At 34.9% G+C, this 27,477-nt stretch overlaps 1 protein-coding gene across 1 annotated transcript in view; it reads left to right on the forward strand.

Moving 5' to 3' along the window:
- The first annotated feature begins 8,883 nt into the window (after window positions 1-8,883).
- Window positions 8,884-27,477, forward strand: part of LOC136031146 (aminopeptidase N-like) — a 91,809-nt gene continuing 73,215 nt past the window's right edge. The window contains exons 1-5 of the mRNA XM_065710468.1: window positions 8,884-9,245; window positions 13,229-13,382; window positions 15,922-16,121; window positions 17,448-17,606; window positions 20,573-20,691. Coding sequence (XP_065566540.1) covers window positions 8,980-9,245; window positions 13,229-13,382; window positions 15,922-16,121; window positions 17,448-17,606; window positions 20,573-20,691 — 898 coding nt within the window. The 5' untranslated portion in view covers window positions 8,884-8,979. The remainder of the gene's footprint in view (window positions 9,246-13,228; window positions 13,383-15,921; window positions 16,122-17,447; window positions 17,607-20,572; window positions 20,692-27,477) is intronic.

A 27,477-nucleotide genomic window follows, 5' to 3' on the forward strand; every position in this document is an offset into this window, starting at 1 on the left:
CTTTTTTAATATTTAAAATCTTATTCTTATTAAAATAAAGTAGAGGGTGCAGTTGGTAGTAAGTACAAGCAAGTTAAATTCTAAATTTTTATTCATCCCATATCTTCATCACTATTCCTTGAAAGTAAAAGTAAGCTGCATAAAAGTAAAATGTTGCGATAATCTAGGTCACATTCAGTTGTTCCGCGAACACCAAGATATCGAAAAAAAAATAATTCAACACCGACACATTTACTTAAAGAAACCTATATAGGAAGTCTATATACGCAGTTGTTATTCAGTCGTTGAACAGTTAAGATCTATCTATTCTTTTAAAAAGGATTAATCTCAGTTTCAAAGTTAGACACCGAATTCTTTCAGCAGTTACGAAACAGTGAGAACATTTTTACGTCTTACAAACTATTAAAATATTCATTCAGTATCTGTAACCAAGTGGAATATCTGACGTCACTGAATAACTTGAATTGACTGAAGTTTATGTCCGCTGCATAAATTGAACTTTCGACATTGTTAAAATAAGCCAATTTCATACAAAAACAAAGAGCGGTATGCCAGTTTGGCAATAATAAGGATTATAGTGGCACACAATTGTATTCGTATTGGCAACACCTGTGAAAAGTAGAGCTTTGAATTTGTTCATTTCATTCCAAGGAATGTTTACAGAAGGCCAGAATTCAGGGGATAGGCATATCTCTGATGATGCAGAATCTCGAATGATGGCAATGCTCACCCTAATGAATGGTCAGTTAGCAAAAATAGACCCAATTTCATCAGAAATAGCGGGAATAAGTGGGGGGCTGTCCAGTTATCAATTAAGTTGGAGGGAGCGATCGCTGAAGTTAAGGCAGAAAATATAAATACGCAGCGAGAAGTGGATTTTCTGAGAACTGAACTGGAGAAGATGCGACTTAAAATGAGTAATATGTAGGCTGATTTGAAACGAACAAATGTAATTTTGTATAGCTTTGATCCGTCAAGACGAGCACAGACATTACTTGAAGATGTAGTTGCCACTTTTAACCAGTTTACACCGAATGCCTCGATACATCTTAGCGACATAAAAGACGTTTTCCGTATTAAGTGTAATCAAAACCCCCGCCTGGTTTTGGTTAAATATACGAGCGCTTTTTGCCGTGTTCTTGTTCTGAAATCAGGACAACATTTTAGACACGCAAAAATTTGGATTACGCCTGAATCCAAATTTTGAGAAAGAAAATAAGATTTACCCTTGACGCAGCGAAATCAGTGGGAAAAGAGGCGAAGTTGCGTGGTATGAAATTGTTTGTAGAGAACAAGGGTAATATATACAATTTCGAAACTGATGCGATAGAGGAGCGCACAGTACTTGGTAGTGAATATAGAAGGGGAGTTGCTAGTACATACCAGGTATCGGCTGTTGGAGGTTCAAACGTAACGTTGAAAGATGAAGACCGAGAGCGGATTCGCAGTTATCAAATTCAACCGTCACATCTATGCAGTCATTCGGTAGCGCATTTAGTGATCCTGTAAAATCGTAAAATGAAATCAAAGTGCATAAATCACCCTTGTCTGTTGCTGCGCCACAAGTTAAAAGGGGTGCTCTAAAGAGAGGAAGTTCTGAAATTATTAGCCCGAATGATAGTGCGTTAATTACGACACAGCCACCCTTTCTTAGAGGTAGGACCACAATAAATGAAAGGCAGATCACACCTCGTAAGCTATCTTTCCAAGATCAAAGTAATCGGCAGAAAGAATAGGGAGACCAGGGCCATGGTGTTGTACAGGAAAGAATAAATATAGTGCATTGGAACATTCAAGGATGGAGTGAAATGAAAATTAATAGTCTATTGGTATTGCAGTGCATGTTTGATATTGTAGCATTATCTGAAACTTGATTGGAAAAAGAAATTCAGTTCGAAAGGTTTCGGTATTTCGGTGTCCACCGTAAGAAATCTAGGAATGGACGAACTTTTGGTGGAGTCGCAATTTTTGTATCTGAAAATTTTTTGTCTCAGCATAAGGCCCCAACGGCTGAAGAGTGTTTCTTGTAATTTGATATGGTTAAGAGTCAAAGCTGATGGACGGTTTATTTTTTTTTTGTGCATTTATATCCCTCCAGAGTCGAGCTCGTACAACGAGGAGGATACGTGGTGTATATTAGAGGATGAAAAACGTAAATTTTCTATTCAGTTTCCTTCTGACTTGTTTTGTCTTATCGACTTTAATGGTTATGTTGGGGTTACTCCAGAAGTTTTGATGTCACCTCATGCCTGTACGGATGAAGCTGCTTGGGAGGTTTGGGATGATTTAGTAATCCATCTCCCTCCGAGGGTAAGTAAGGACCATAGTAGACGAACGAATAGTTGGGGCCGTAAATTTTTGGATTTTCGTGGTAAAGAAAATTTTGTTATTTTGAATGGAGGGTTGAAAAGGATGGAGGTGTGGGAAATTTCACTTGTTTTTCTGGGACTTCTCCAAGTGTGATTGATTATAATTTGTTGGATATTCCTCTTTGGCATCTATGTGCGGATTTCGAGGTGATGGCAGTGGTAGGTTCAGATCACTTGCCTGTTAAGGCTACTTTTGAGCTGGTTAGTTCTAAGAAACTAGCGACTAATAGTGATAGGAAGAAAAAACGTGGGGAAACTGAGGATTTAGGGACTACAAAGGCAATGAAAGTAACAGGAGAGAATGAGAAAAATTTTCTGAGTATGATGACGAGTGAAGAAGTTTAGCAGGAATTAGAGAAATGTTTGGTTTTACTAGGTGATGGAAAAATAGAGGAGCCGTTAGCATTAGTAAATGATGTTGCATATAACGTAGGTTCAAAGTTAAATTGCAGAGTTAAGAATGATATTAAGAATGGATTTTATTTTATGACGATTGTGAAAGAAAACGCCAGGAAGTTTTAGAGGCACTGCGGAAAGCGAGGGATAGCATAGGTAGTAGGGAAAATAGATTTTATATGAATTATAAGTTGATTCGGAATAAGTATAAGAAAATGTTGAAGATTAAGAAACAAGAGCTAAGAGCTCATATGGCACTTGTGACGAGGCGAGAAGAGCTAAGAGCCAAGGGATCATATGGTATGAGCTCTAACAAAATTCTGTGAATCAATAGATTGATTTAAAAAGGAAAATAAGAGGTTTAATCTGGTCAGGATTTAAAATAAGAGCTCTGAGTCACGATGTCCTTCTAAATATCAAAATTCATTAAGATCCGATCACCCACTCGTATGTTATAAATACCTAATTTTTTCTTATTTTTCCTCTCCCTTTAGCCCCCCAAATGGTCGAATCTGGGAAAACGACTTTATCAAGTCAATTTGTGCAGCTCCCTGACACGCCTACCAATTTTCATCGTCCTAGCACGTCCAGAAGCACCAAACTCGACAAATCACTGAACCCCTCCCCCCAACTCCTCCAAAGAGAGCGAATCCAATACGATTCTGTCAATCACGTATCAAGGACATTTGTTTATTCTATCCACCAAGCTTCATCCCGATTCCTCCACTCCAAGTGTTTTTCCAAGATTTCCCCCTCCAACTCCCCCCAATGTCAAAAGATCTGGTCGGGATTTGAAATATGAGCTCTGAGACATGAATTCCTTCTAAAAATCAAATTTCATTAAGATCTGATCATCTATTCGTAAGATACAAATACCCTAATTTTCACGTTTTCCAAGAATTACGGTTTCCCCCTCCAACTCCCCCCAATGTCGCAGAATCTGGTTGGAATTTATAATCAGAACTTTAAAGCACAAGATCCTTCTAAATATAAAATTTCATTAAGATCTGGTCACCCTTTCGTAAGTTACAAATAGCTCAATTTTCAAAATTACCCCCCCCCCCCCCCCAATTCAACCAAAGAGAGCAGATCCGGTCCGGTTATGTCAGTCACGTATCTTAGACAGGTTTCTATTCTTCCCATCCAGTTTCATCCTGATCTCACCGCTTTAAGTATTTTCTAAGATTTCCGGTCCCCCCAACTGCCCCCCCCCCAATTACGCTTGATCTGGTTGAGATTTAAAATAAGAGATCTGAGTTACGAGGTCCTTCTAAATATGAAGTTTCCTGAAGATCCGATCACTCCTTCGTAAGTTAAAAATACGTAATTTTTTCTTATTTTTCAGAATTACCCCCCCCCCCCCCAATAGAGCGGATCCGTTCCAATTATGTAAATCCCGTATGTAAGACTTCTGCTTTCATCCCGATCCCTCCATTCTAAGCGTTTTCCATGACTTTAGTTTCCCCCATCCCAAACTTCCCCCAATGTCACCAGATCCGGTCAGGATTTACAATAACAGCTTTGAGACACGATATCCTTCTAAATATCAAATTTCATTGAGATCCGATCACCCGTTCGTAAGTTAAAAATACCTCATTTTTTCTAATTTTTTAGAATTAACCCCTCCCCCAACTACCCCAAAGAGAGCCGATCTGTTCTGGTTATGTCAATCATGTATCTAGGACTTATGTTTATTTTTCCCACCAAGTTTCATCCCGATCCCTCCACTCTAAGTGTTTTCCAAGTTTTTAGGTTTCACCCCTCCGACTCCCCCCAATGTCATCAGATGCAGTCGGGATTTAAAATAAGAGCTCTGAGAAACAATATCCTTCCAAACATCAAATTTCATTAAGATCCCATCACCCATTCGTAAGTTAAAAATACTTCATTTTTTCTATTTTTTTCAGAATTAACCGCCCCCCCCCCCCCAGATAGTCAAATCGGGAAAACGAATATTTATAATTTGATCTGGTCCGGCCCTGATACGCTTGCCAAAGTTCATCGTCCTAGCTTACCTGGAAGTGCCTAAAGTAGCAAAACCGGGACCGACAGACAGACCGACAGAATTTGCGATTGCTATATGTCACTTGGTTAATACCAAGTGCCATAAAAAGAGCATAAAAATTAGGACAGGAGAGCAACTGAAAAAAGATTATAGAGAAGGAGATATTAGGACCTTTTGGCGTATAGTTAAAAATTGTATAGGAGGAACAGAGGTTTGTGATGGTATTCCAGCAGTAGATTCTTGGCCCGCATATTTAGAGGAGAGAGAAAACGAAGTGATTAGGGACCAAGGAGTAGCTAGTTTAAATGTAGATCTGGTATCTGCTTTACGTGATGTAGTTGATAGGCCAATGCAAGAATGTGATTATGATTTGAATGCTCCCATCCAAGTAAGTGAAGTTTGGGAGACAATGTAAGGAATGAGAGGCGGGTCCGCTCCAGGTATAGTTGAAATACCAACCGCACTTTGGAAGTGGGGATGGGTGTGGCTGTTGCCTGTTATAGCAGGGATTTTTTCGGGTATATTGAATAGTGCAGAATGACCCTTGTCTTGGGCTACGTCTGTTCTAGTGCCGTTAAAAAGGGGATAGATTAGACCATGGGAATTATAGAGGTATAAGCCTAAATAATTTGCTTAGTAAGGTTTTTTCTAAGATATAATGTTGTAGGATAGATAATTGGATAGACAAAAATGGAATTTTATCAGATTCACAGGCAGGATTCAGAAAAGGCTATAGTCCTGTAGATCAGATTTTTATTTTAATGGGGAAGATTAGGAAACAGGTTAGGAGAGAAGAGGGCAGGCTATTTGCTGCATTTTTTGGATTTAAAAGGGGCGTTTGATGGAGTGGATAGAAGTTTAATGATAGAGTCGTTGTTAGCACTAGGGCTACCAAGCGCATTTGTTAAGATTATAGCATCTATGTATAATATAGTTAAGATTGTAGTACGAGTAGGCAAGGATTTTTCTAGGGTTATTAGGAGTAGACTTGGTGTTAAGCAGGGATGTACAATTTCCTTAAGGTATTTTCATTGTATATTAATGATTGTGAGGAATATTTGATTGGCAGAGGTGCCCAGAAAATTAAGCTTTCAAGTGCAAGCGTTACCGCATTACTTTTTGCGGATGACATAGCATTAGTAGCGGAAAGTAAAGAACATTTACAACAACTGCTAGATCTAGCAACTTCTTATTTTAGGAATTAGAAACTAGTGTTAAACATAAAGAAGTCGGTGGTAATGGTTTTTAGGAAAAGTGGAGAACAGATAGATTCGCAGTGTCAGTTTACGTATGAAGGTAGGACACTAGACTACATAGATGAATTTCAGTACTTAGGTTGTAGGCTTTCGTCAGATGGAAAATGGAAGAAACATCTCAAGATAGAAGAAAGTAAGGGAAATAGACTACTAGGATTGTTCAGTAAAAGTAGTGTCAAGGAAATTAGGGATGTAGGACTGCTAAAGTATGTTTTTAATGCTAGGGTTAGATCGGCTTTGCATTACGGGGCGGAGCTTTGGGGGTTTAATAAGGGGTTGAATTTAGAGAGAATGCAGTTGAGGTTTTTTAAGCGTATGTTGGCCTTGATAATAATTTTAATGGGTTAGTACTAAGAGGGGATATAGGAATAAAGTGTATGGGACAGAGTAGGTTAATTAATATGGTTAAATATTGGGAAAGGGTATTATCGATAGAAGATAATAGGCTAGTTAAATAAGCATTTTTAATGATGCTTCAAGATAGGAGGAAGGATTCGTGGCCAAATCAGGTGAAGAATATATTAGACCGTGCAGGGCTAGGTAATTGTTGGAATGAGGGAAAGGGGATAGGAGAGATGGTAGGGACTGTATCTAGGTTAGTTGCTATTAGGCTAGAATCTCAGGAAGTTCAGGTTTGGCAAGCTGTGAAGGCCAACTCGCCGTCCCTTGGGATATTTGCGGAGGTCAAGGAGAACTGGGGCGAAAAAATTTACCTAAAAATGGGATTGGCTCCGGATGATTTGAAATGGGTAATGTATGTAAAGGGAAATTTTATGCCTCTTGGAGAACGTAGGAAATATTTAGGGAGAAATAGTTTGAGGGATAGTCCTTACAGTTGCCCTATGTGTGGAGAGATGGATGAGTCTTTGCAACATTTTTAGGGATTGTAGGGAGTTGAGGGATTTGCGCTTGGAAATATTTGGTAGGGAGGTTGGGGGGAGAGATTGGATTTGGAAAATTTTGAGAAGTAGGTGTTACTTAACTATAAATAATTATTGGAAAGTTCGTCCGGGTAGCTATGAGGTATCTTGATGTTTTCTTAAATAATTAGTTTAATGTCTTTTCAGTCTATGTTTGTTGCTGTATTTTTTTCACTTGTTTTGTGTATGTCACCATGGCTCAATTGGGCTTTTCGTTTGAATAAATCTATCTATCTATCTGTCCATGTGTTAGAACTAATTGTGCAATATGGAGATGAAGGGGTGATCGCAAACGTATGAGCTGCCTATCAAATATTATTAGCAATTGTATTGTCAGTGGCTTGCAGTGAGCAGTCGTTTACTAAGCTTAGGTTAATATTAACGTACTTCGGATCGACTATGGACCAAGAACAACTAAATGATTTGGCTTTACCGAGCAGAGAAAGCAAAGAATTCAAAGCGATCAATTGGGATAAGACAACTAATAATTTTTCATAAGTTAAAAGAAGAAAAGCCAGATGCAACTAAACAGAAAATTATGTTAATGAATGAAAATTTTGTTAATGAATGATTTTGTTTTTTTAAATTTACCTGCCAATTATTGGGAAACAGAGAAAAGGAGGGACGCTAATCAAGGTTATGTCCCGGGCACTAGGGGGGCCAGAAACGGCACTGAGTCTATGAGAGTTATACTTTCTCAGTCGATTCAGTGTTTTCCCGTTGTCATTTCTTTGCTGCTTAGGACAATTTCCATCAAAATGGTCCATATAAATGGGGATAGGATGCAATATTACTTAATTTCTGATCTAATATGAAAACTTGGCAAAGTTTACTGGAAAAGTAAAGTAGGTAGTTGTGAGGTGAAAAATTCATGTTCTTTTTTCGAATCCGGGCCCTTCAGGTACAAAGAGTTTTCATCTCTAAGGGGGATTCATTGGAAATGGGAATGTTCAGCAGCTTCTGTTGAAGGTGAATTCTTAGACATTACAAAATTCAAACGAATTGTGTAGTATGCTGGAGTAAATAACTTGGGTCTTGGAGAGTAGACCCTTTCCTTTGAGCCAGAATGCTGAGCCAAATTATGAAAATGCTGGTCCAACAGAAAACATTATGATGAAGCAAAATAAACCTCAAGGAGCTAAATTTCTGTACGATTTTGACTATTTGTATCCATATTAAGACAAAAATTTAATAAAAATTTCAAGCGAAATTTTACACTTGGAAGTAATAAGATGATGGTTAAAATGCAGGTAGAAATATTTTTCAAGAAAAATTGGGTGCTAATCAATACTCCCAAATAGCTGGCTAAAATTTAACGTGCCAGAATTCTCAGGAAGTATTTTAATCTACAATGAAAGTGTATAAAATAAATTTTTGAACTTCTAGTGGCTTCATTCCCATGATTTCTCAGATCGAAGTAGCGAATTTGAAAAACATAAAAATCTATTCATTCGAAAACTTGTTTTTAAGTTGCAGGTTAAAAGCTGAAGAAACTCGAAGAATTTTCAAGGAAATTTATGAGCCCAAATAACGGGCTAAAATATCAGGTGCCAGAATGTTATGGAAACATTTTTGAATATTGAGTAAAACTGCAAAAAAAAATTCTAAACATTTGGCGGCTGCGATCCTATGAACTCATAAGGAGTAGAAAAATGAAAAAGAGGAATTTCATTTCAAGTTTAGTTTAAGTTATATGTGAAAACCCCTTGTGCTTACACATTGAAACTGTTAGGATACCATTCCCATTTTGGACATTTCGATATTTCAAAAAATAACAAGTCTGTTTTATTTACTAGATGATTATTTACTTTAAAACATAATCAATCACTTTATTTAGTTGGGAAATACTTAATGTAAACTGAAATTGACGGAAGATAACAAATAGATGGTCATAATTAAACATTTGAGCTAAGATAAAAATGGACAACTGTTTTTCTTGCTTAATTTGACTTAGTGGCTATTCTCTTTCGAGTGTCCCTGTTACCGCTCTCTTAGGATCGAAAAAAAGAACAGCACTACAGACAATACTTAGAATGTCGTCAGAAAATGACAGTAGTCCAGAAACAGTGGCAACAAGAAAGCCAAATTATATTTTGATACCAAAATGGGCTGTAGTTGTAGCAGCAGTTATTTTTGTTGGGGGAATGGTTGGTGTTGGAGTGGGTGTGCATTTCCTTTCGCCGCCTTTGCCAGAAGATGGACCAACTAGCCCGCCTACTCTGGGCACCGGTGCGAGTACTGGCCCTAGCATTTCAACTACTTCAAGTCCTTTTCAAGAAGACTACCGATTGCCAAGACAGTAAGTTTTTTTTCTTGATTTATTACAGACATCTCATCGTCCGTGAAAAACAGGCGAACGCTTAGGAGGGGACTTAGAGCCACGATTCTTTAGAATTTAATTATTTACCTTATTTCACTATTTTTTCATGAAAATCAAATGTCTTTTAATATTAACTAAGCAAAGGATATGTTTTTATACAGAAAAGAAATAAATGCATGGGAATATACAAACCTGCCACCAACAGCTAGTCATTGCTATTGAAGTTATCTAGCAGCTAGTTATTGAAGGCATAGAAAGGGTATTGGAGCCACGATCCTTAGAATGCAATGATTTACGATATTTTACTATATTTCTAATGAAAATCAAATTAACTTTAATAATAACTAGCAGAAGATATTTATTACAGAAAAAAGAATAAACATATGGGAATATGAAAACCTGCCACTAGTAGCTAGATATTGTTGATGAAGTTATCCAGCAGCTAGTTATTGAAACCATAGGTCCGTTGTCTGAGTCGGTTAATTTTGAATTAAAATCAAATAGTTGTGGTCATCAAATCATGGCTAATTGTAGAAAAAGCCAAGACACCTAGTCCAATTGAGTGAGAGGCAATTCTGGCATTGACCCCTCTTATTAGGATTGTATAAAAATGAAGTTAGTTCATTTGTTAATAGATATATATATATCCGTCCAAGCGTCATTCCTAGGGCAGTAGAATTAAGGTAGATAGTCATAGAGCCACGATCCTTTAGGATAAAATAAAAAAAAAAACAAGTTTTTTAACTGCAAGTAAGGAGCGACATTAAAACTTAAAACGAACAGAAATTATTCCGTATATGAGAGAGGTTGTCCCCTCCTCAACGTCTTGCTCTTTACGCTAAAGTTTATCATTGTTTTAAAAAGTAGAGTTGTGAGATATAGTTAAACGGAATAATTTCTGTTCGTTTTAAGTTTTAATGTCACTCCTTACTTGTAGTTTAAAAACTTTTTTTTGTTTAATTTCTGAAGGTTTTTTAATTAATGCATGTTTTTATTTTGGCTCAACGCACATGAATAATTAAAATAAAATTTGCATATTATTTTTTTTTGGCTAAATGGCCTTCTCATAGTTTTGATCGGGTGATTTTGATAAAAAAGGAATGGGGAGGATGCCTAGTTGCACTCCAATTTTTGGTTACTTAGAAAGGCAACTAGAACTTTTTATTTTTTTTTGAACGTTTTTATTAGTAATAAATATACATAACTTACGAATTAACTTACGTAACGCAATTCTATATTTGTATATTTTTATTTTGTATACGAGGGGGTTCTCTCCCTCGTCAATACCTCGCTCTTTATATTAAAGCTTCAATTTGGTCCCAATTCTTTAAGGATGACCCCTGAGTCACAAAAGCCGTTGAATGAATAGTTGAAATTATTAAATATACTTTAGCATAAAGACTGAGGTATTTTGGAGGAGACGAACCCCCTTATATGCTTAATAATTTCTGTTCATTTTAGGTTCTAATGCTGCTCCTTACTTCCACCTGAAAAAAACTTTTCCCTTATTTATTTTCTCATTGTTTTTTTTAAATAATGCTAAAAAATCCTGCGGCCCCTTCATGGAAATTTTCTTCCCTCATGATAAATTCTTCCATGGAAAGATCCTGCCATGTAACTCCCTCCCCCCAACCCCCCTTTAATGTGAAAAAGTCCCCCTGAAAACGCCTGTACACGTCCAAATAACCATTACTAATGTAAACAATGGTCAAAGTTTGTAACTTGCAGCACCTCCCCCTGGTACTGTGGGGGATTAAATCGTCTCGAAAGACGTTTTTAGGCTTTTCGAGTAGGCTGAACAAAATGGCTATCTCAAAATTTTGATCTAGTGACTTTGAGAAAAAAATGAGCGTGGGAGGGCCTAGGTACCCTCCAATTTTGTGTTACTTAAAAAGGGCACTATAACTTTTTATTTCCATTAGGATGAGCCCTCTTTCGACATTCTAAGACTACTGGGTCGATACCATCACCCCTTGGGAAAAAAACAAACAAATAAACACTCATCCGTGATCTGTCTTCTGGGAAAAAATCCAAAATTCCACATTTTTGTAGATCGGATCTTGAAACTTCTACAGTAGGGTTCTCTGAAACGCTGAATCTGATGGTTTGATTTTTGTTAAGATTCTTGGATTTTTAGGGGATGTTTTCCCCCGATTTTCTAAAATAAGGCAAATTTTCTCAGGCCCGTTAATTTTGATGGGTACTACTAAAAACGATGGAACTTATATCTTTTGAATCAGCGTGAAAATGCGATTCTTTTGATATAACTATTGGTATCAAAATTCCATTTTTTAGAGTTTCGATTGCTATTGAGCCGGGTCGCTCCTTACTACAGTTCGTTACCACGAACTGTTTGATAATGATTTACTTCATTTTACTGTATTTTTCCTGAAAATCAAATTACTTTTAATAGTAACTAAGCAGATAATATTGTTTATACTACTAACTACTACTAATAACTCACTGCAGCACCAAGCTGCCTGAGGCCAACACAGCCACGCACGCTCCTCCTCCAACCTAATCTATTTAAAGCCTCCCTCTTTACACCCTCCCAGGAAGTTCCCATTTCCTTTAAATCTTTATTTATGACATCCTCCCAACCCAGACAAGGACGACCTGCTTTCCGTGTAGCCCTAGACGGTTGGCCAAAAAGGACAATCTTCGGTAATCTGTCATCCTTCATCCGTAGAACGTGGCCTAGCCATCTCAACCTTTCTTTCATTATAGCCCCAGAAAGCGGGATTGAACCACACTTTTCGTACAACCTACTGTTTGAAATACGGTCAGTCAGCCGGGTACCCAGAACAATCCGTAGGCAATTTCTCTGGAAAACATCTAGTAAATTTTCATCTGCTTTTCTGAAAAGAAATAAATATATGGGAATATACAGACCTGCCACCGGCAGCTAGTTATTATCATTTAAAGGAACGGTAAAGGGTACGAAAAGATAACCAGGTGTGTCTGTTACTCCAGGGCTGGAAGCTTCGGCTAGTTGCTGGGGAATCTCGAGCTCAACTCCCTCATCAGCAACAATTTTTTTCTAAGCAATGGTGTTTAGTCTTTTATACAGTTACCCTGATTTTTCTGTTTATTGAATTTGCCTACGCCACCCCCATACCCAAAATTCTGCGTAAGATGCTGAGGATGAACATTGGTTTGCATATAGAAATATTTTATAATATCAAAGGATTTAACTACATCATTGCCAGAAATATGCTGGCAGTACTGTAATTAAATATTTGCCAAAAGTAGGCTCTAAGAACCGTTCTTGGACAAGTATATCCTTTCGTTTGAGTGACAAATTTCTAGTTCTGTTTTGGCTCTAATTTTCAGGGAAAATAACTTGAATTTTCGAATTCCAAGCCTTTAATTTTTAATAATATACATGCAACTTTACCGAACCTTTAGATATAAAACTAATCCTTATCTTTCTGATTAAATTGAATGTGTTCATCCGCTGTTATAAATTTAATCAAATATTCTAATTTTCGTGACAAGCTAAGTCAAACACTATTAGTAATATGGACTAGACCCGTTCATGCTTGGCTGATTAAACCAAGTGCAAGTATATATGTAATTTTAAAATGAAGCATTAGCATAATTATCGCGTTGTAGTGCTAAGTCAAAAGGTTAGGAAATAAGACATTTCTATTAAATTACAAAATTTCGGCTTCTAAAAATATAAAAACTAAAAACATAAAAAAACAAGATGGAAACACAGCCAAAACACAAAAAAAAATCACATCTCAATAATGTCCAATATGTCAACTTTTTCCTAATTGATATACCAAGAAACCAACCAAAATCAAGAAAAATTATGCTGAATTGATGCGAAATGAAAAAAATTATATAAATTACAGAAATGTAATACATTATACGAATGATAGGAGTTAATAATTAAAGAAAACTTGAGTGTCTAAAGAAGTTATTTGCTCAATTGTGCTTAATTTCTCTTATTTTAGTGTGCTTCCAGATTCTTATGAGATCAAGATTTTACCATTCCTGAAAGATCAAAATTTTACTTTCAATGGTGAAGTAGCAATAAGAATCACATGCTACACTCCCAGCAATAACATCACTCTTCACTACAATGATATTGCAATAAAAAACGTAAAGGTAAGTACATCAAGTCTCATATGTAAGTTATAGGCCTGATCTCTTGACAAGCTAGGTTGAGAAAGCCTCTGTTGAATGCGAACATTTTGGCTCAATGCCACAAATTGCACGAATCGCAAAAACGCTCAAAACATTTATTTTGTCATGGCTACCACCCCTTTAATCTTTGACACCTATAACTGAGTTTACAAGGTCAAACAGGGTCAATAGAGCAAGCCGACAAAGAGAAAATGTATTCTATATCAAATGAGATTGATAATTCATTTAGGGTTAGTTATTGAAACAGGACGTAAGACAAGTAAGGCCGTTTTTCTGATTATGCCACAACCAATATAAACTTCAAAGGCTATGATAGACATCGATACATTATTACTTAGCTTCAAGGAAAATAGCAAAACACCAAGACAATATCCATAGAATAGCCAAAGGCTAGACAAACTGTGATTAATAAATGTATAGATCGTAAAAAAATAATACATCATTCCACTCAATAGAGTATCCCAACTTATAAGAACCCCAGTCAATTACTCATAAAATAATAAGAACATAAACTAAAAAAAATAACTACATATAGGGCTAATCAAAGATGCTAGTCAATTTCACTATAAGTAATTTTACTGAAATATTTTTGCTTCAAGATTCCTTACGAAATCCGATTATTCACTTTTGGAGGGTTCAGATGAAGATTTTACCATGAGAAATGTATTATGTTTTTTTTCCCTGAAGATCAGTAGCACATTGGTTTAAGCCTTTAGATATTCTATAGCTTAGACACTTATATTCCAGAATGTCAAGTTAACGCTTCTTTATTTATTACCCCTTAGCGTGTCTGAAGAAAATCAAGCAGTATTTTCTTATTAAGTATAATAATAAATAATAAGTATAATAAGTAACTTATTAAGTATAAACCTTTAACTGGAGTAATAAGCGTAATTCTAATTTCATAGACCACGCAAATGTATGTAAATTTGGAAGAAAGTCACGATGCACGAAGATACAAACACGTAACGGGACAATATTTTGTCCTATTTCCACGAAAAATAGACTGAATGCTCTTACGATCTAACTATATTTCTACATACATGTTTACGGTATTTGCAAGTTTTTTTTTATGTTTTTTTTGTGTGCAGCTTTTTGTACAACTCACTTGCCATTGTTTGGAGGATAAATTACTTGGAAAATCACATATACTTTTTACTCCAAGATCATGTGTAAGAATTTATGTATGTGTTTATGTATTTTGTTGTATGTTGATATGTACCTGTTTATGTATTTTGTATTGTATGTACTTAATGCGTTTAATATGCTCTTTGTCCACTTCTTTTTTTTTGAAGCTGTTCAATGTTTTCTGCGTAGAATAAGAGATATATCCTGCTAAAAATACATAATACAAAATTATATCTATGTGTATACTAATTTACTTTTCTTTTTCAATGTTGAGTTAAAAGTAAGCTAAAGTTCTAAGTTCAACCTATCTGGGGTCAGGGGCCCTATGGAATTTTCAATAAAAGAATTGACAAAAGGAACCTTTTTTTAAATAGAAACTTACAGTGCTTTTTTAATGATAGTCTATATTAAATTTTAAAGAGGAGTTGGTTATTTGCTATTCTTTTCAAGCCACCTTATATTTACTCTCTTTCTTTTAGATGTGTAATATATAGATATCTACGAAATCATTGAAAACTCAAATAATAAAGGGTGATGGTTCCTCAACAGTATCTACATATTTTATGATCGAGTTATGATCTTTTTGTGGACATCTGGAAAGGGGTCACTGAACTTTAAAAAAGTCTTAAAAAATATTAGCAAAATTTAATTCGATTATTCTCGCATGGGTTCGTTGATGGGTTAATGACTTAAACTGGTCGTGCTTGGTTAATTTCGTTGCAGTTGTTCGTCGGTTTTATTCATGCTTAGTAGAATTCCTACTTGAAACTCTAGTTATGGTGGAGTTGTAGTCAAAATGTGGTAGCTGTAATTATTCCACATTATGGCCACATAAGAGGGGGGGGACTTCCTTGTTTTCCAACTTCTAAGTTTTCAAACTATGAAGATCATATGTCGATTATAAAGAGGAACCACCACCCTTTATTATTTGAGTTTTCAAGTAGAATTATTCAAGTAGGAGTACCCCCCCCCTGATAAGGCCATGATGTGGAATAATTACCGATACCAGATTTTGACTACACCTCCACTATAACATGGGCTAGATGGTATCCCATGTGAAAAAAAGGAACATATTGTTGGTACCTAAAATGGATATCTTGAAAACTCAAATAATAAGGGGTGATGGTTCCTCTTTATAATCGGCATATGATCTTTATAGTTTTTCTTTTTATCCGCAAAGTGAATGTATGGCCTACAAAAAATATGCTTAACAAAAAAGATTTACTTTTCAGTAAAAACCATTGAGATATTTCAGCGATATTGAGATATTTCAGATACTACACAGCAAAAGTGTTTGTTTCTTTTTCCACAATATCTCTTATTATCTAATTGTCCACATTCTGTTATTTTCTTAAGTTTTCATATATTACAGGTTGCCTCGCAAGATTCTCAAGAACTAAAAATTATGAGCACAAGTTATAACAGTGATTTTCATCAATTTACTATATTCCTTGAATCGGATTTGGAGGTCAATAAGCAATATGTGATCAGCATAACCTATAATGGAAATATCAATAACGATTTAGAAGGGTTTTACAGAGCTTCTTATTTTGACGAGAATGGAAACGAAATGTAAGAGTATTATCTTTTCTCATTTATTAGCATAGAAATTAATGAACAACATGTCTTAAAAAATACAAGGACGATGCACAATAGAAAAGATGGTGAATCAAAAATAAAAATTGACAAAAAGCGGTGGAGTTTGAGTGTCTACAATTCAGATCTCTGGGAAGGAAATGTTCTTTTTGCTAAATATGAACTAAGACTGTATGTCTGGAAGGAAAGAGCGAGACCAAACGAAATTCTGTTTTGAACTATAATATCAAGGTAATCATGTAGGTATAAAAAAAAGAAATTCCTGAAATTCTGTATCAACGCAATAGAGGAAAGAATTTGACACCAAACATTATGTAAGCAAACACCAACCTATTTATTAATGTACATTATTATTTTCATGCATTGTCAAAGTTTGTGTTTATTTCTCGGATAAGACAAAATGTTAATGTGTAAACAAGGATATAATCAATCAGTCATCAAATTTTTCTTCTTGTATTCTCAGCAAATTGACAAGATAAGCTGAATTTCAAATCACTATATTGGTGAATAACTGACAACATTAAGAAAGGCTAACCATGTTGATTTTTTGCATTCAAAACGTAGATAATAGAGCAAAATAGTCCAGTAATTATAAACTTCAGAAAATGAATCAATTCAAGTACTGGAATAAAGGGCACACTTGAGATTCACAACTAGTAAAAAAAAAAATCAGTTTGAGGGCCACTAAAAAAGTTACAGACATATTTTCTTTCTTTTAAAGTACTATATTAGAACTCATGACTCTAAAGTATGCTTAATAAATAAATTTCAAAATACAGACACAAAAAAGATTGAAATCGAGATTTCTCCATAGATATTATAACAAAGTAAAATAATATCGAGGGTAGTGTGCTAAGTAGGGAAACTTTCCCGCCTATTCTTTGTAATAGACAAATAATACATAGTAGTAACCCACCGAGTAAAACGTTGCCCGGCAAAAGGAATAAAAATTCTTAATATACTGATTCATATATCAATTTTTACAAGGTCTTAGGATTTAATATTTTGTTATTGAAACACAGTAAGCCAGAATGACCACAGTACCAAACATAGGGAGAAACGTTTTAAGGAGTAAATAGTTATCAAGATATCTATTGAAGTCGTCTTAAATAGTCAAACCAGAATTTGAATAAATCGATGGGGATGAGACAAATTTACAACGTATTTTTCACTACTACACTGAGATACTTATAGTAGGCGCTCTTACTTTGCGCAATAGTATCCACCGTATGTTCCAGAAATTTTATTTACCAGTATTTTTAATAATTTTGACGGAAGTATAATATTTTTTTTTTGTATTAGATGGATTGGTCTTACGCAGTTTGAAGCTATTGGTGCTCGTAGAGCTTTCCCGTGTTTCGACGAGCCTAACATGAAAGCTAAAGTCAAACTCACACTCGGACGACACAAGGACATGAATACACATGCTAACACTCCCATTTCTGAAAAAGATGTACCTGTGTAAGTAGTCTGTATCAGTTTTGCCATGTGTGATGTCCATCTGTTTTAGGGTGTCAAAATTGATTTTCTTTATCATTTTTGTTGCTGTTGAAATTGTCGGCGTTAATCTACATGTCTAACTTGCTAAAAAAGATGAACATCTAAACATTCTAAGCGGGTGATCCGCAAATTTCATGCGGATGATTCCACCTTAAAAATTCTTCTTAGCATACTTACATTTGAAAATGGACTGTTTTTTTTTATCTAATTTCTGAATGTTTTTCAGATCATAGTGAATCCCCCTAAGTGAAAAAGTGTTCCCGGAGATCCTTCACCCCCAATGGAAAATTTTCTTCCGTAGAAAATTTCCTCATAGAGAATTTCTCTTGGTGATAATTCCTCCACCGAGAGTTTTTGCCGTGGCAAATTCTTCCCCGTAAAAATCCCCTGGAGAATCCAAACTCCGCAGAAAATTTCCCCGGAGAATACCCCAGAGCACCTCCACATGTGAAATAGGGTCACTAATGACAAAGTAAGACGAATAAAATGAATTTCGTATTTGAAAAATTTCCTATGGAAAGTTCACCTTCAGAAACTTCCCTTCTAATAGGAAATTCTCCCTGTAGAAAATCCATTTCCAGAAATTCTCCCCCCCTTAAAAATGTCTGTACACTATTCAATAGCAAATACTTTATGTAGAAAATGGGAAAATTTTAAAACTTACGGCCAATCTTCCGGGCGCTGTGAGGGGTCATGTCATTCTCAAATACATACTTGTTGGACCTTTCAACTATATTGATCAAAATGTCTATCTCAAAATTTTGATCAGATCTCTTTGGGGCGAAAAAGTGTGGGAGGGGGGCTAGTTGCCCTCCATTTTTTCGGTCACTAAAAAGGGCACTAGAACTTTTAATTTTATTTCAAACGGGACCCCTTCCAATCTTGTAGACCATTGGTTTGATACAATTACCCCTGGGATGAACAAAGGGAAAAAATTCTCTCTCCTGGGAAAAAATAATAAATTCACCATTTTTAAAGAAGAGAACTTGAAAACCCTGCAGTAGGGTTCTCTGATACGCTGAATCTGATGGTGCAATTTTCAATAAGTAGGGGATGTTTTCCCCCTTTTTTAAAAATATGGGTAATATTCCCCAGACTCGTAGCTTTTGATGGGTAATACTAAACGTAATGGATCTTATATGTATGTAATCAGCACACAAAACCAAATCTTTCGATGTAGCCATTGTTATAAAAATTCTAGTTTTTAGAGTTTCGGCTGAGCCGCTCCTTACTTACAGCTTGTTACTACGAACTGTTTGACAGAAGCTGTTACCCAGTTAATATAAAATAAATCAACATTATAGTTTTAAAATTGTAATTGTTCAGCCTTAATTACCTTCCGTAAATTCTGTAATCAATACTATTTTTTCCCAGTAACAACAGTTTTTTCAAACAGTTATTGGTAACGAACTGTAAGTAAGGAGTGACCCGGATCGATAGCAACCGAAACTCTAAGAAACAGAATTTTGATACCAATAGATAAATGAAAAGAATTGGACTTTATGCTGATTTCAAATATATAAGTTTATCAACTTTAGTCTTACCCATCAAAAGTTACAAGCCCGAGAATATATCCTTTATTTTCGAAAAGTAGAATAATCCGCTAGAACGCATAAAATCTTAATGAAAATCATACCATCAGATTTAGTGTATCAGAAAACCCGCTATAGAAGTTTCGAGCTCCTAATCTTCAAAAATATGGAGCTTTGAATTTTTTGCCAGAAGAAGGATCATGGATGTGTGTTTATTTTTTTTTCTTCCCAGGTGTGATCGTATCGACCCAGTGGTCCTATAATATCGCGAGAGGGCTCATTTGGACGGATATTAAAAGTTATAGTGCTCTTTTAAGCTTACCAAAATAATTGGAGGGCAACGAGACCCCCTCCTACGCTCATTATTCTCAAAGTCACCAGATCAAAATTTTGAAATAGTCATTTTGTTCAGTATAGTTGAAAAATCTAATAGCTATGTTTTTTTCAGGATGATTTAATTCCCCCTAGTCCCCTGAGAAAGGGTTTGTGAACTTTGCCCTTTGTTTTACACATAGTATTGATTATTGAAAAGTATATAGACGTTTTCAGATGGGTTTTTTTTCCTAATGGAGGGAGAAGGTTATGTGGGAGGATTTTTCCATGGAGGAATTTTTCATGGGAGAAGGGAATTTTCCACGAAGGGGGCGCCGATATTATTTAAAAAACGATGACAAATTAAATTTAAAAAAAGGTTTTCCGACTGAAAGTAAGGAGCAACATAAAAACTTAAAACGAACAGAAAATATTACGCATATGAGGGAGTAGCCTCTCCTCAACAGCTCACTCTTACGCTAAAGTTTCTTTTTAACCTTTTAAAAGAAGTTATTATTCTAATTAAACAGCCTCTGCGATTCACAAGTCATTCTTAAATAACTGGAACAAAAATAAAACTCAGGTTATTATAAGTTTATTATTAGTTAAAAAAAAAGGTAAAACTAATATGTAAATTTCGTTTTAATTATTCATGTACGATGAGCAATCTTCAAAACCTGCATTAATTCGAAAACATTCAGAAATTAAATTAGAAAAACAAGTTTTTTTAACTGAAATTAAGGAGCGACATTAAAACTTAAAACGGAAAGAAATTATTCCGTATATGAAAGGGACTGTCCCCTCTTCAACGCCCCGCTGTTTACACTAAAGTTTTTTATTGTTTTAAAAAGTAGCATTGTGAGAAAGAGTCAATATTTAGCGTAAACTTAAATCTTAATCTTAAACTAAATCTTACTAATGAAACTACGCCAGGAGTGTGTATGGGTGTAGGTGGCTAAAAATGGCTTTCTGGTGAACGGATACCTGCGGTAGCACGAGCTCATGACATACATAATATTTTTTTTTTTTCAATGGACATACTTCTTCCTATAAAACCAATTTTAAATATATCTTTTGTTCCAGAGATGGTTTTCCTGATATGGTATGGGACATTTACGAAGAGTCTCCTCACAAAATGCCAACGTATCTTGTGGCATTCCTTGTCAGTGACTTTATCAAGTTTGATGGGAGAGAAACGTCAAGTAAGATCTATGAGTTCAGCACTACTATATGCAATATCTATTTATAAACAAAATCATAAATTATAAATATATAAGGTTGACAGTGGAAATGAGTCAACAAAATATCATACTTTTCAATCTACTATCACATTTTATGGCAGTGGAACCATTTTATAATAATTTTATATTATATCTTTACTTTTTGATAAAAATCAGTGCCTGGAAAATATATGGCTCCTTAAAAGAAAAAATCGGCTAAGATTTCCTCTTGGTTTCTCTGTTAAACCAGTTGGTTTACTGTAAACTTTGACGTAAGGATAAATGCAAAAAGAGAAAATAATTTTATTGCTAATTACTAAATGCCTTCTAGATTTCAATTCCATTAAACCCACTTTTAAGCCAATTTTGATATGTTTTTAGTACTGAAACACATACGGAGTCTATTAAAAAAAAAAATCAATACAAATTTTCTTTTTTTGTCCCTGGCAAAGATATGTTATGTGAAAGAGCATGCTGTTATATATTGCAATGATGTACAAGGGAGAAAGACCACAAGCAAATCTTCATCTGACATAGTTTCAACAAAACTTGATCAGCAGCTATAGCTATGGCATCATCTGTCCAGGTTCAGTCAACCCCCTAATGGGAAGAGCTACGTTCTAGTCATCTGCATTCATAGGAAAGGTTAACGGAATCGTATTCGTTATGGATTAGAAGCTAGAATTCTACTGTGCGTTTAGAGGGTCTGATTTCAATCTGACATACATTGTCACTTGTGCTGCTCCATAACTGTAACAAACGTGTCACAGTTGCTGCAAAACTTCACAGTGCCTTGTCACTAAAAGCACAGCCCCTTAAGTTTCTATATGATTCAATAAAAAAAAATAATTACAAAAACAAAGCCAAAGAAACGAGGGTGATTTTTACTCTGAGGAAAAAACCAGAACAAAACATAAAAGCAGACATTTCGGCAAGGAAGCCAGCCTCAGTGCTAAAAAAAAGCCCTTTGAAATGACCAATAACAAAGCGTGTGAAACACAGAATATAGATTTGGCATGAATTTGCTCTCTAGCGATTAACTTATTTTATCTAATGACCTGATTTTTATTAATACGGTCAAATAATCTTGGCTTAAAACGAGAAACAACATTACTGTATTCACTTTGTATTATGTTATCGTTAACTTGACTTATTGGAATATCCCAAGATGTTCTATTTAAAGAAAAGTTTGTGCTTATGCATTAAAAAAAAAAAAAAAAAAAAAAAAATCAGTTGTGTCCCTAAAATATTGTGGTAGACCATTTAAAGTAGAAGTTAAAATTCACTCGTCAACAAGAAGTAAATGATCGAGATATTTAAATTCCAGGAGGACCAGAGTTAAAGTCAGACTCAGTATTCAAACTCCTTGTATTTATTTTCAGATTTTGGAGATTTATTTTTTAAAGCTTCTGTTCGTGTTGTCTTTCTCCCACCTGTTGACTGTTTCTATTAATATGAAACTTCCCACATGGACACATAACTCTGTAATGCAACTATGAAGCATAGGAGTCAGTTAAACCTTTCTACGAATTGAAATAAAGTCAATAGTTTAGTCCACTTTGGAAAGAAACAGAGAGAGTATATTGGCAAAAAAAATTTCAAGTTCTTTTTTTGTGACAAACTAGGATATATGGTAAAACGGTAATATTTTTGATTTTCACGGGTAGGAGCAACTGAAGAAAGGATGATGAACACGTTATTCTCAAGATTTGTATTTTTAATCTTCTATCTCTAATTTTCTCTGTAAGTTTAGTTAGGTAATCATTACGGAATAAAATAACTTAAAACAATTTATTTCAGAAGTATTTTTTTAACTCAACTGACAAAAGAGCTAACGACGCTTCTTTTCGAAGAAGGAGGGTTGTTTGACAAGAAATTCTAATAACTGTCATTGTGGATGGGTTGCTTATAGATAAAAAATTTTAATTCAAGTTTTTTTTCAAGTAGAGCATCTAAGAAAGGAAGCTTCCCTGAATCCCCTATCACCAACGTAAATTTGAAGTTTCGATCGAATGTGTTTAAAATGGAAACATAAGGAGTATTTCAATGGAAAACTACATAAAGTAGGACTTTCAATGGAATGCATGTAGAAAATTGCCAAACATAAAACAGTTCCTCTTGGTAAAGCCGTAACTAGACAAAAATTGTAATTTTCTTTTAATCTTTTACTTTTGTGCTTTTCCGGAGAAGCCTTCCACTTTCTGTCACGGATTTTTTATAGGGCTCGCACAGCCAGTTCTCATGGTTCTAGAAGCTATTTGTGCACTCCGAGAGCTATATTCTTTGTTTCTAGAACCAATGTCAGGGCTCCGAGAGCCATATCAAGCACGAGTTTGAAACTCTTGGCTCCGGGAGCCATTGTTTTTTATTTGATTACTATTACTCTCACTTCAGAATATTCTGCGACGCGAGTGAGATTTATATTGCCTTCCACGCCTCTCACGATCAAAATCTTAATCATCTAATCTGTCCAACAATCCGATCACTATCACACTACCGGTTATTATTGAATTTGGTCCTTATCAAAGTGAAGGCAAGTATCAACTGTTGGTGTTGGTTTTGGTCAATCGAGGCAATTGAACGCGTCTATCTCAGTATAACTCGAAGCGGAGCTAAGGTGCTCCTTTTGGAGCAGAATGCAAATAAAAAATAATATGATAAAAATAGAATACTTTATTGGTAAAATATCTCTGTTGACGGTCTGTAAACGGTTTTTCTGTTGCACAGAAAACATGCACACTTCACGCAGATTATACAGGCAAATATAATTGCCTGTTCTTCGTTTCTTGGCAAACCACAACTTAATTTGAGCATCGATGGTGAGACACTATTTTCTATCACTAGTCAAAGAAAACTATCCGGTGTCCTCAATAATCGTGTTAATAGTGAACTAAACTGAACTAGGTTCAGTCAACCCCCTAATGGGAAGAGCTACGTTCTAGTCATCTGCATTCATAGGAAAGGTTAACGGAATCATATTCGTTATGGATTAGAAGCTAGAATTCTACTGTACGTTTAGAGGGTCTGATTTCAATCTGACATACATTGTCACTTGTGCTGCTCCATAACTGTGACAAACGTGTCACAGTTGCTGCAAAACTTCACAGTGCCTTGTCACTAAAAGCACAGCCCCTTAAGTTTCTATATGATTCAATAAAAAAAAAAAATAATTACAAAAACAAAGCCAAAGAAACGAGGGTGATTTTTACTCTGAGGAAAAAACCAGAACAAAACATAAAAGCAGACATTTCGGCAATACCCACTAGAGGTGGGTATTGAAACGGAGTCGAAACTGAATAAATAGTACATACAGGTCTACTGTGATTTTAACTTTTTGATACGATATTCTTAGTTTTTATGTAAGAGTTATGTGTTCTTAAAACAGGCTGAAAAACGGTGGCCAAAACTTTTCTTAATCTCATAGATGAGGAGCTATAGCATTCCATTATAGGATGCAAGAGGATATCTTTCTTATATAATTGGGGGAAGATCGTAAAATTTGGAAGCAGAGCAACCATTGGGCTAAAATTGGGTGTATACTTAAGGAGTAGTGAAGCTTTGCAATGTCTCAGAAATTATTGCTAATTTGGAGTTCGGTAATTTTTGGTTTATGATGAAGTTGAAACCCATGTAAGAAAAAGGAAACGAAAAAATAAGAAAAGAACTGTTTTCATTCCAAGCAAATGAGATAAACAAGCAATTGAACAAGGTCAAAGTTTTCTTTGACGCTTTCAACTCAATGGAAAGAAGAAATTAAAAATCCTCTGCGGTTGGAAAAAAAAATAATCACAAAAGGAGACAAAGTAAATACAGCTGTTATAATGGCCATGGAAGAATATGATAAAAAAAAAAGTTCATGTCTATGCTCTTTTGATAGGTAAAAAGAATTACAAAGAAATAAAAACTGACTCCACAGATAAATATACTCAGCAACTGAGAAAAGAACCGGAAACCTTAAAAGATAATAGTTTTATTACCTCTAAAATGTAGAGAAAATCTAACCCCAAAGGTTATACTACTCTCAAGTTTTATGTTGTTGTTTTTTTTTCAAAATATATAAGAAAGATATCTAGTTGCGTACTATCGTAGCATGTTATAGCTCCTGAGCTGCGAGATTGGGAAAGTTTTGTCACCCATTTTTCAGCCTCTTTTGAAAACACAGGAATTGTATATAAAAAATTTGGTTTACCTTTTTGAAAAGTTGAAAGATCTAAGTATAACTTGAAATGCTATGTTAGTCAGTTTTGATGTAGTTTCAATGTACGACTCTTGTGATGTGAGTAAATGTTAACTGGCCTTAGAAAGAAAATGAAAGGTCAATTCTGATTGGCTGGATTATGAGACTGTAGAAACCGATTCTATAACAACCTTTTTTTGCCTCTAAAATGAATTTCCCATGTGTGGGACAGATTTTTTCTTCAAACAGGGATTTACTGATGATAAAAATTTTATCTCCCTATTTGGCAAGCTTTTACTGGGATTTCAGCAGAAAATCAGATTTGAATAGTTGTCTCTTGAAACAGTCTTTCTGGAAAATTATAGATAGCAGATAAAAATAGGTAATTCAACCAAGTAATGAGCCCGTTATTCTTTATTCACTTGTTCCTACAAGTGGATTTTTTTTTACCATTTTACCATACATCCAGAGACTCAGTGGTAAACTTGGAAAATTTTTGAAAAATAATAATATTTACGCTCCTTTCTAAAATGAAATAACTAAAGGTTTAACATCTTTCTATTTTTGGAAAGATAAATCTGACCCTATATTTGGTAGTGGCCTTTATATAGTCCGGTGCTCTTGTGAGAAGTTTTACATTGATAAAATTCGTCAACAGGTTGGAGAAAGCCTACATGAACACAAGCTTTCCATAAGTAAATATCTAAAATCTTAAAAAAAATGATGACTTTGACTCTACCTTGACCCTCTATTTTTTTAATGTTATGATCATTTAGCTGATTTATGACGAGTTAATTTTAATCTCCATACTAAATAGTTTACTACAATCTTCCTGGAAGCCAGTTAAAATAAAAGAAAAGTAGTGCTTTATATAGGGAAATTGGAGATATTAATATAAACCAAGTTTATTATAAATTAATACAATCGCTAGAGAGAGAGTTAGTTCGCAATCTAGTTTGTGAATAATTGTTATTTTATTCTGGCTTGCTTTTTTGTTCGTTTTCTTCAATGTTTATTCTGCTTTGTCAATCTTCACTTCAATAGGTTAGTCTTTTTGGTTTTGTTTTTGTTTGTGTCTTGTTTTAGTACTGATTATCCCCGGCAAAGATACTGCCCAAATATCTGTTTTGGTCTTTTCAATTCGTCTTCATCACCGGCAGAAAATCATCCACGTTTTCTTATTCATTTTTTACTGTATAATTTGTATAATTTTTTTTTAATTGTTCCCGACCTCCGCAAAATTTTTAATTGTTTACTAGATAGAAACTCGTTTAATAATTGAATAAGTTTATAGGGATTAATTTTAGAACTTCCAGAATGTTTGGTGTATTTTAAGCATTACATAACTGCTCAAGGGACTGCTGGAGACAGAGGCTGTCGACAAAACCGTCCTCGACCGCCAAAGCAAACAATTTTCCTAAGTAAAATTAACATTTAACATTACACAAAAAAGTAGAAAAGGCTGGAATAACAGCGGGTTTCCACTCAGAAAATGGTTGACATATTGACATATATATATATATATATATATATATATATATATATATATATATATATATATATATATATATATATATATATATATATATATATAACATTTGTGGAGAGAGAGGGGAGGGGGAGAGAGCGAGAGAGAACAGAAAGGAAGAGAAAGAAACGTTCGATGAGGCTTATTAAGTATGCCAATTGTGATACTAATTTCGTCTCTTTTATTCCCCAAAAAGATCATTTCCAGCTTTAAAATTAAATTTTCCGCTAAAAGGGCAAATATTTGAGATATAAGGTCAATAAAAAAGAGACAAAGGACACCTTGAAGGCGAGACTTGAAAGTGCTTACCAGAAGAGCTTTGGGGCATTAAAAAAAACTGTGGAAACGATGTATAGAATAGAAATAAAATCAATTTTAATCAAGATCTGTTGGACATACGGAAAATTTCTTTCAAGAATTCGTTCGATTTAATTTTAGGCTGGCTTTGCGAAGAAACCAAACAAATGAAAATCCGGAACCTTGTTCGTACCAAAGCTAAAGTTGGCTCTTTGGCAACATGTTCGGGCCTATTTTGATCTACAGCTAGAAGAGCAGCTTACTTATTTTGGTACCCATAACATTTTTGGTATCTTGAATCAAAGATACTAATTGCTAATTCAAGTGCTCAGAAAAATTAATAAAGTAATATGGATAATGTAGATAGCAGTACTCTATGATGTACATATGGCAGCTGTAGAAGCATTGCTTCCTAAAACCTTTATTTAATAATAAAAGAAAAGTGGGGACAAATCTTTAACAAGTACGCATTACTGCTGTACCTTTTATACCTTATATCCTGTAATCTATTTTATTTAATGGTTATCCTACGATAACTACCTAGACTAATGGTCTCAATTGGAGCGAACTGGTATCCAAACTTAAAAAGGCTTTGATTCCCAAATTAGTGGACTCTTGCCCTGACTCTAGAAACCAAGGAGTACCTGGATCAGTACCAAAGGCCTGATTTATTAAGAAATTCAAATAATTATTATATTCAAATTAGAATGAACAAGGCTTTACTTTTTTTTTTCTTTGTTTACTTTGTTGACGATTTGGCCTTTGA

Source organism: Artemia franciscana, chromosome 9 (assembly GCF_032884065.1).
Source record: "Artemia franciscana chromosome 9, ASM3288406v1, whole genome shotgun sequence".
Taxonomy (NCBI): domain Eukaryota; kingdom Metazoa; phylum Arthropoda; class Branchiopoda; order Anostraca; family Artemiidae; genus Artemia; species Artemia franciscana.